The 10862-nt window shown below is 39.1% G+C and overlaps 1 protein-coding gene across 7 annotated transcripts in view; it reads right to left on the minus strand.

Moving 5' to 3' along the window:
• Window positions 1-1522, minus strand: part of LOC127438736 (uncharacterized) — an 80583-nt gene extending 79061 nt beyond the window's left edge. For 6 of the 7 annotated variants that reach the window (XR_007896807.1, XR_007896806.1, XR_007896808.1 and 3 more), the window contains exons 1-2: window positions 1165-1522; window positions 798-1039 (exon numbers count right to left, since the gene is read on the minus strand). Coding sequence is in view for 1 of the 7 variants with exons in the window: in XM_051694558.1 (XP_051550518.1) it covers window positions 798-1039; window positions 1165-1477 (555 nt within the window). In the remaining 6 variants the exon portion in view is untranslated. The remainder of the gene's footprint in view (window positions 1-797; window positions 1040-1164) is intronic. The other variant, XR_007896803.1, reaches the window with a different exon arrangement.
• Window positions 1523-10862: the final 9340 nt, after the last annotated feature.

Raw genomic sequence — 10862 nt, forward strand, 5'->3', positions numbered from 1 at the left:
GTCAGGGTGGTCATCCGTTCATGTGTTGTTCAGCGTATACGGAGGGAGTTTCCTGATGCTGCAGGCCACTATGTCGGATTTATTTATTAATTTGTTTATTAAAACTTACAGTATGTTACCTCTGGCTGTAATGGTTTTGTTGTGTATGCACCCTTTTTGGCATTAGGGAACAAAAGCCTGTACAGAAGCTTGCCGTTTAATGATGTGGCCCGTGGGCAGTTTGAATTCTCGTTGAAAACGACGGTAAAAAAAGTTGTCAAATATAACTGTGCAAGATATGCAATTGACATACCCTCAAACAATGTACAATCAAAAGACAGCGATAAACCTTACAGCAATTTTAAATTTGCAAAATTAAACTAAAAGTTAAACATATTATGACATTTATATTGCTGTTAAAGGTGCTATATGTAATATTTTTACTGTACTAAATCATAAAATGACCATAATATGTCATTAGAGAATTAGGAAATATGCTAAGTTGAAATACTGGCTTCTCTGATAACAATGCTACAGCCAGTTCCTTTGAAGTTTCCATTCTGGGCTGGAATTTCTGTTTATGTTTTGGCCTGTGTGATCCCGCCCACTGCACACTCACGAATAGTATTTCAACACCGCCGGGTTGCAGATTTGAAACAAGTTTGCAGGCAAACAACACTGCATGCTGCAGCCATGGAAGCCAGCAAATGAACTGGATCAGAGATAACAGATTCCACCCAACCTAAAAAGCCTCGCCATCCGTCTAAAAACCACCATGACCAGAGGTGTAGTAATACAAGGATAATTATTGGAGATACCTTTGGAAGATGGAGACAGCTTAAAGCCCAGAAATCCTGTTGCGTGTCCTCATTCTGGCAACCTGCATGAGCTTCGAGTCTGGGGCGGGTCAGACAACTGTCCAATATTTTGAATTTGGACTGCAGTACCCATTTCAAATGCTTGTTGTCAATCTTACATATAGCAACTTTAACCTTCCCCACATCTTTCAGGACCGTCTTGTTGGTGAGGAGCTTCTCAACTTTGAATAATGCCTTTGATCCTTGAGGAAAAATGTATGCTCTTAATTACATGTATGAAAATTTGAAAGGAATAGTAGTAATGTTTCTGGAAAATGTTGACTAACTTATCTGCTTATATCACGGGTTCAAAACATAAAGTGCTCACCTGGTTGGAACCACTTTCTGCAGTCTTTAGACACACGTATTGGATGATCACATTTTGGGTATGCTGCATCATCATGTGCGTGTATATCCTGAATGTGATTGATTAGGGATTTCCACTTTGCTACTTTCTCTGCGCCTGATTTCGATGATGCTGCAGTCCAGTAAACTTGTTTTTTTATGCTCTGCTGCCACCTTTTGAATAATAGACAGTTCTTGTCTCTAGCAATTTTATCCAACTTCTTGAACAAACCTAGGGACATATAATTGCAATGGAGAAATGAAATAATAGCAGATGTACATAAAAAACTAGTCATATGTTAATTGTAATCATTAAGTTTACAAGGTATGATTATGACCAATATATTACTTTCCTCCAGGTGCCAGACATCATAGAACTGGGTGATTTTGCGCTCCTTCAGATATTTCTGAATCTGAGGGTGTCAGTCAGTAATGATGCAGTCTAGCATTACACCATTTGCCTCTAAAAGGTCCAGGCTTCTATTTAGCCCCTCCTTTTCCATGTGGTAGCTGCCACCAACCTCACAGCTCTAGTTAAAAATATTCTCAATAAATAAACAAGGCAGAAAATAGTGCAGGGAGGTTTTATTATCAGGATAAGTCTCTCCACAATAAATATGGTTTCCACAAAACTAACTATTGAAAAAATGAGATATGAAACACCATCAGGACATTGACAGACATTCCCTGTATCTCAATCAGCTCCCTAGCTTATGAATCAGTATATTGCAATTTGCAATTGAGTCCCTGATCAGTGCCCTAACTACTAAACTTGGGAGCTGATTGAGATTCACCAATTGTCTTTTTTTCATTGGCATGTTCTGGTAAAATGGCATTATGGAATGTATGTATTCTCAGTCATCAGCAGATGCATCAAGGTGTAGCTCCCATATTTCGCAGAATGGCCTAAAAATGTTAATGCACAATACCCATTATGTTTAAAAGAAACATTTATTGAAATAATGCAAGATCAATAGCACAGCATTTTCTTTATTCAGCTAACAATTAATTTTTTTTACCTGGTGAGTCTGATCTTATATCCCCACCAACTATCACCTTGTCCCCTTGGCTTAGGGGTTCCAGGACATCTTTCAGCTCCTTCTTCCATTTGTAAATGATAGCTGGCTTCAGGTACCTGCTGGCATGCCCTCTAAATGTTCTGTTTGTAAACATCTTGATATGCATTGCCTTGAACACCTAAAATCCACAAATAAATATATATGTATTTTGAAGTACATTCCAACTCTGTTAATAAACACAAAATACTTTTTAGCCAAATACCTTCTGTACTTGGAAGAAGGATGCACCGGTGAAATAAATGGCTGCAGAAAGCTGTATGTTGCCAACTGGATTACTCCCAGCAATGGGTGGACTCTTACATTGTCGAAAATGCTGGCAATGTGGGCACAATTGATCTATGGCTATAAATGTTCCATTACCTTGTGGGCGAACAAGTTGTAAAAAGTTAGAGGAGGCATTTTTCAAACATGATGTACTTGTGGTCCTCATGGGTGGACCTTGACGCATGCATTTTATCATGAAAAAAAACCCCTGGTAAACTCAATACTACAGCGTAATTGTAGTTAAACAAAATTATTTTATTTATGTTATTCAGACATTTAAAAAAAAAAGAGGGGAACATAACTTACGAACTCTGTGACGACTCTGTCACATTGTGACAGACTGAGCAGGATTGTATGTTGTGTCTTCAGGATCACACAATTCAAAGGAAATACCTTCCTCCCCCTCAAGTTCAGGACTTGCTCTTTTAGCTGGCCTTGAGTCCTTGAAATGTGTAGAAGTCAGTGACTCTAAAGTGCTGCAGGGAGCCGTGGTGCCAACTCCTACACTTTCACATTGCACTGCTGTCTGTGTTCCTAGAAAAAAAAAGGAGGGAGACAACAGATCACAGTAGTATGTTAAAATTATATTGAAAATCTGATGCAATGTAAACAAAACTATTAAATAACACATTGACTAAACAAAAATCATAGACATGAAAATTAGATGCAGGCCAATCTATTTAGAGGTGACACCCATGGCGTATCAAATGTACAAGAATGTGCGACTAACGGATATCTCAATAAAATAAATAGGTATATATCAATGGTTACTGTTGAAAATAGTTGGGGGATAGGAAATCTTAGATTAGTAAAACAAACTAATAATGAATTGGTAAAAACAATTTATGAATATGAAGTTTCTTTTACAGGACTCTGATAATGTAATGTTTAATATGTGTGTTCATGTACATCATGTCTTTTATTTTGTATTCTAGTTCCTGTTTCATGTCATGTGTTCCCTAGTCATGTGATGTCCTGTTTTCCCTCCATATTCATGTGTCTTGTTTTCATTGGTTCATTGTTTGATTATCTTGTTTAGAGTTCTGTTTTTCATTGGTCATCTTTGTCATGTGTTCTCCCATGTCTAGTATTTAAGCCCTCATGTTTTCCATTGTCCCTTGTCAGGTATTGTGTTTGGTAACGTGTCATGCTATGTCAAGTCAAGTTTAAGTCAAGTCCAATCACGTCAAGTCAAGTTTATGTTCATGTTAATTGTTCATCTTTATGTTTTGTTTAGTTCACATCTATAGTTAGGGTTTTGGATTTCATGACTGTAAATAAAACTGCACTTGGGTTCTTCAATTCATCGTCATCGTCTTCATCTTTGTCAGTGCCAGCCACTTGTTACAGAATACCTGACCGACCAAAATGAACCCAGCAATCCAGCTCCTCTGCCTACGTCAGGGGAATCATCCCCTGGAGGATTACGTGGAGGACTTTTGCACTCTGGCATGCCAGGTGTATTTTAATGAGGTGGCCCTCAAGGACTGTTTCTGATTTGGACTGAATGAGCCCATCTCTTCTCTGATGCCAGGCGGTCAGAGTACCCACAACCTGGCTCAATATATCGACCTCGACCTGCAGATTATTGGTTCCACATTCACTGTGAGGGAGGCGGATGCCAAGCCAGAGGTCCACGACATGGCCGCCGAGCCAGAGGTCCACGACATGGCCGCCGAGCCAGAGGTCCACGCCATGGCCACCGAGCCAGAGGCCCACGCCATGGCCGCCGAGCCAGAGGTCCACGCCATGGCCACCGAGCCAGAGGTCCGCGACATGGCCGCCGAGCCAGAGTCTGCTCCATGCCACGTCACAGCCACGCCTGAGCCTGCTCCATGCCACGTCACAGCCACGCCTGAGCCTGCTCCATGCCACGTCACAGCCATGCCTGAGCCTGCTCCATGCCACGTCACAGACACGCCTGAGCCTGCTCCATGCCACGTCACAGACATGCCTGAGCCTGCTCCATGCCACGTCACAGACATGCCTGAGCCTGCTCCATGCCACGTCACAGCCACGCCTGAGCCTGCTCCATGCCACGTCACAGCCATGCCTGAGTCTGTTCCATGCCATGTCATGGCCACATCTGAACAGTTGGACCTGGAGATGGTTCCCACACTTTTACCCACCCTTAGTTCTCCTGAGCAGGCAAGGGGAACTTTCAACCCTCCGACTCCGCCTGGACCCTCTGAGCCCTGGACTCCAGCTTGGCCTTGGCCTGTTGCCACTAGTGGGGGGGATATGTTATGTTTAATGTGTGTGTTCATGTATATCATGTCTTTTATTTTGTATTCTAGTTTCTGTTTCATGTCATGTGTATCCTAGTCATGTAATGTCCTGTTTTCCCTCCATGTTCACATGTCTTGTTTTCATTGGTTCATTGTTTGATTATCTTGTTTAGAGTTCTGTTGTTCATTGGTCATCTTTGTCATGTGTTCTCCCATGTCTAGTATTTAAGCCCTCATGTTTTCCATTGTCCCTTGTCAGGTATTGTGTTTGGTAACGTGTCATGCTATGTCAAGTTAAGTTTAAGTCAAATCCAAGTCAAGTCAAGTTTATGTTCATGTTAATTGTTCATATTTATGTTTTGTTTAGTTCAAATCTATAGTTAGGGTTTTGGATTTCACGACTGTAAATAAAACTGCACTTGGGTTCTTCAATTCATCATCATCGTCTTCATCATTGTCAGCGCCAGCCACTCGTTACAGATAAACACAATAATAATAATAATAATAATAATAATAATAATAATAATAATAAACAATAAAACCTTTGCTTCTGAAATGACTTTGTAGAGTTCCATAGGATAAGTGCGTGCCCACGGTCTTGTGGCTTTGCCGGTCTGTTTGGATGCCTGTGTGTTTACAATCCCAATCAGCATGTGATGTATTCTGAAAGGATATCCAGCATGCAAGCAAATTAAGAATTCCTCTAAAAACACTTTGTACACAATTAATGCAAGCAATTAAGTTTAATCAACTGGAAAAACATCAAAAATGTAACCAAATGGCTATATACGTATTGATGTAAACAAATGTCTTAAAAGATGACAACAGTGGAAAAACACCAACACTATCCAAAGAAAACCTAACACTAGCTACACATTATGTGAAGAGTTTAGAATAGCAAATGTAACATAAACTACACTGTAATGTATTCAACCTGACTACACTTTCTTCACACATAATTAAAATATTCAGCTCAAGCAAATATTTCTAATCCGTGTATGTACTGATTTGATTAGCAGCACTCTAACAATGATACACTTGGTGTTGGTGTCTTAATAGCGTTAAATGCTGGCTTGTCATTTATTACAAGCACACTGATAAATGAAAGATTAGAAATAAATGTACTTACCGGCATTGCTTCAGAGGGTAATATAGTTGGCACTGCCGTATCTTTCAATACAAGAAATTTAAAAAAAACGGCAGCATGTTGTGAATAATTCACAAAAAAGTCTGTTGTAAAATGAGACGAACAAACGAATAATTGTGCACTCAATCGATCAGGCACGTCGTTAAAAATAAACAGCCATTTATTTCTAATGCTCTGATCTTTTGGAAGTCGATGCAGAGATTGTGGAGGTGCAGTTTGTCTACATCCAGGGACACAACGTCTGATGGCCTTACTCGACATCTTAACCTCACAGCAGTGTCACTCTTGTGTTAGATGGACAGACACAAGTTGTTCAGAACACATCTCCTTGATACACATGCAACGACGGGGTGCATGTTAAGGGGCGTGTAGATGCAAATGAAAAACGAATCGTGATGTCATGTATACAGTGATTTCAAATCCTGGCACCTCAGAAGAGTGGAAAATAAAAATTCTTATTTTAGACTGGGGAGTTAGTTTTGAGTTTTGAAACTTACAATATGTTTTTATTGTACAGTAACCTCTTATATGTGTAAATATCAAGGGAAATTTGATTTTCCATTTCATGACCCATTTGAGTTGTTACCCTTTACATATAAACTGTAGGTTTCTAATGTTTACAACTTCTTATTACATTATTCATACACTCAAAAAACAAATTAATTACCTTTATTTAATTTAAGAAAGTTTTTACAAACAATTTAATTAAGTTACTTTTTTTTATAATTTTATCCCCTTTTCTCCCCAGTTTTGGAATGCCCAATTCCCACTACTTACTAGGTCCTCGTGGTGATGCGGTTACTCACCTCAATCCAGGTGGCGGAGGACAAGTCTCAGTTGCCTCTGCTTCTGAGACAGTCAATCCGTGCATCTTATCACGTGGCTTGTTTTGCAAGACACCGCGGAGACTTACAGCATGTGGAGACTCATGCTACTCTCCACGATCCACACACAACTTACCATGTGCCCCACTGAGAGCAAGAAACACTAATCGCAACCACGAGGAGGTTACCCCAAGTGACTCTACACTCCCTAGTAACCGGGCCAATTTGGTTGCTTAGGAGACCTGGCTGGAGTCACTCAGCACACCCTGGATTTGAACTCGCGACTCCAGGTGTGGTAGTCGGCGTCAGTACTCACTGAGCTACCCAGGCTCCCTAATTAAGTTACTCTGTCAGTTATTAAGTCAGTTTCATTAAACCAAAATAATTTAGTTGGATTATGTCAAATCGATTAACTATAGTTGGTTTAACTCAACTTTATTAGGTTAATCAAACATAATTTTTTATGTTGGTCTAATGTAATTGTATTAATTTACTAAGGTTTATTTAATTAATTGTGTTATGTTGGTTCAAATTCATTTATTTTTTAATCGTTAGTATATGCCAGGTGAGCAAGTGTAAGGACAGTGAGACTGTTGCACTGTCAGTTTGATGGCAACGGCTTATAGAGCTAAGCAGCATTCAAATCAAACATTAATTGAAAGTACAAGTCCATCCTCATGCAAAGCACAAGCACCAGTCTTCACCACAATGGAAACCCCCCAAACTACAGCCAAACAAACACTACTTAAAAAAAAATTATAAAACAGAACAGTGAACGTGAACAAAACTCATCCTGTTCTTATCTTGCTCAGAAATGCATAAAATAACACTTAGTTTCAACATTTTTTTCACACCATCCAGTCCCCTGCAAAGCATGCTGGGAAATCGAAATCCCCTGGCCAGTTTCATCAATGCTACAAAAAATAATTATGAAGACCTTACTCAAATGGATTAAGTAAACGTAAATTTTTTACAAATTTAATTTAATTTAACATAATAAATTTAAGTTAAGACAAAATGTTCTAGAATTGTGTTGCTTTAGTTCAATTTAATTAGGCAAAGTGAACAACCTGCAAAAATCCTTTTTTTTGAGTGTACACTGATCAGCCACAACATTAAAAGCACCTGCCTAATATTGTGTAGGTCCCCCTCGTGCCACCAAAACAGCGCCAACCCGCATCTCAGAATAGCATTCTGAGATGATATTCTTCTCAACACAATTGTACAGAGCGGTTATCTGAGTTACCGTAGACTTTGTCAGTTCAAACCAGTCTGGTCATTCTCTGTTGACCTCTCTCATCAACAAGGCGTTTCCATCCGCAGAACTGTCCCTCACTGGATGTTTTTTGTTTTTGGCACCATTCGGAGTAAATTCTAGAGACTATCTTGAGCCCATCTGGCACCAACAATCATGCCACGATCCAAATCACTGAGATCACATTTTTTCCCAATTCTGATGGTTGATGTGAACATTAACTGAAGCTCCTGACCCACATCTGCACTGCACTGCTGCCACACGATTGGCTGATTAAGTAATCGCATGGATGATTGTTGGTGCCAGATGGGCTGGTTTGAGTATTTCTGTAACTGCTGATCTCCTGGGATTTTCAATCACAACAGTCTCTAGAATTTACTCTGAATGGTGACAAAAACAAACAAAAAAACATCCAGTGAGGGGCAGTTTTGTGGACAGAAATGCCTTGTTGATGAGAGGGGTCAACAGAGAATGGCCAGACTGGTTCAAACTGACAAAGTCTACGGTAACTCAGATAACCGCTCTGTACAATTGTGGTGAGAAGAATATCATCTCAGAATGCTATACTGAGATGCAGGTTGGTGCTGTTTTGGTGGCAGGAAGGGGACCTACACAATATTAGGCAGGTGGTTTTATTGTAGTGGTTGATTGGTGTATGTGTCCACTTTACATTAAGACACATTTCCCATTATTTGTTGTTATTAATGTTGAATAAGTGTTATTAAGCATTTATAACCTGAGGTATGCATTAAAGTCACCCTTTTTATGCATGTTGTTATAAATGCATGTCAATGAGTTAGAATGCATTTGTAAATTAATTATTAGTCATTAAAAAATCCCTTTATAAACCTTATCAAAGGGAATGTTAACATAAAGTGTTACCCTTTATATATAGAATGTAGGTTTCTAATGTTGGCAACTTCTTGTTACATTATTCATATGTGTCCGCTTTACATTGACACATTTCTATAGGTTATTAATGTTTAATAAGAGTTAAGCATTTATAACACGAGGTATTTATGAAAATCACCCTTTTTTATGCATGTTGTTATAAACACTTATTAATGATTCATAATGCATTTGTAAATTACTTATTAGTTATTAATAAACCCTTTTATAAACACTTAACAAAAGGAACATTATTGTAAAGTGTTACAGATATTTTAGATAAACTTATCTAACATAAAATTAACCTGACATGAAAAGTAGCAAGTTTTAAACACATAAAATGTCTGTATCCACTCTAACATTGGTGATTTTGGCCTGCTCCACCTGCGAGGTCTTGACCTTTTCGACTGTTTCCAACTTCATGCAGTTGAAATCATGCAACAGTGTCATAATTTGACATGATTCATCAAACTGATTTCAGTGTAGACAGCTTTGATGATTATAATTTGAGTGATTTAGATTTGACCTGTAAAGACCGTTGGTTATTTCTGGTTAACAAGCAATGTTGCAATTTGGACATTAATATGGAATGCAACTGATGTGACAATCACAGGTGTGCATATACAGTGCGTTCAGAAAGTATTAAGACCCATTCATTTTTTCACATATTGTTATGCTAAAATGCTTTAAATTATTTTTTTTACATCAATCTATACTCCATACCTCATAGTGATAAAGCAAAAACCAAATGTTTGATAACTTTGCAAATTTATAAAAAAAACAAAAAAAAAAAAATTCAAAAAAAACTAAAATATCACATTGACATAAGTATTCAAACCATTCACACGTACGATCAAACCGGAGTGATTATGCTGGGCTCTGATGCGTATGACCAAACCGGTGTGATCTGCATTCATGCTGCTGTTTACCAGCAAAATCAGTTGTCATAATGACTGAAGCGGTTGTCATAATGAACCAGCTACTCAAATATTCTTTTCAACATCACAATATCTTTATTTTTATATGTTACAAACTTTAAAACAATCACTAAATAAAAGTATAAAGCCGTTACCATCGGAGCGCACTGTTTAGATGCAGCACTGCGGCCATGCTTTCTGATGTCAAAGAATATACAAACTAGTCAGTCCACTCGAGCCTTCTCCCATTCCAACTGTCACAACCACTTCCGGGGCTGGGAGAGTGGAAGAGCTAGGTTTTTAGAACCTTCTATGCTCCTCATTTTGTATGCTTCTATGAGGACACAAACTCAGAATCCCATCTTGCATTGCAACGAAATATGGCGGCACGCATAGCCGGCAAGTGCATTCCCGATCACATCTTATCTATCATAATCGATCATTATAAACATCTAAAAACCACATTATATGTTTGATAACGTATAATCTAACCTTCAGTGCACCTGCTGTGATATAATCTGTACTCCAGTGCATCTGCTGTGAAGTGTAAGGTAAGATTTATTTTAATTACAGGGCCATTAAAGAACCCACGCTGGGAGATCCGTCAGTACAGGAGAAACTCATGTGTGAAAAGTTAATTCATTACAGCCTCAAGTCTGTTTGGGTATGATGCGACAAGCTTTGCACACCTGGATTTGGGGATTTTCTGCAATTCTTCTCTGCAAATCCTCTCAAGCTCTGTCAAGTTGGATGGGGACCGTCGGTGGACAGCCATTTTCAGGTCTCTCCAGAGATGTTCGATTTTGTTCAAGTCCGGACTCTGGCTGGGCCACTCAGGGACATTCACAGATTTGTCCCTAACCACTCTTGCATTGTCTTGGCTGTGTCCTTAGGGTCATTGTCCTGTTGGAACGGCCCAGTCTGAGGTCCTAAGTGCTTTGGACCAGGCTTTCATTAAGGATATCTCTGTATTTTGCTGTGTTCAGCTTTTCTTCAACCCTGACCAGTCCATCAGTCCCTGCCACTGAATAACACTCCCACAGCATGATGCTACCATCACCATGCTTCACTGTTGGGAT

The sequence above is a fragment of the Myxocyprinus asiaticus genome, chromosome 50, assembly GCF_019703515.2.
Source record: "Myxocyprinus asiaticus isolate MX2 ecotype Aquarium Trade chromosome 50, UBuf_Myxa_2, whole genome shotgun sequence".
Classification (NCBI taxonomy): domain Eukaryota; kingdom Metazoa; phylum Chordata; class Actinopteri; order Cypriniformes; family Catostomidae; genus Myxocyprinus; species Myxocyprinus asiaticus.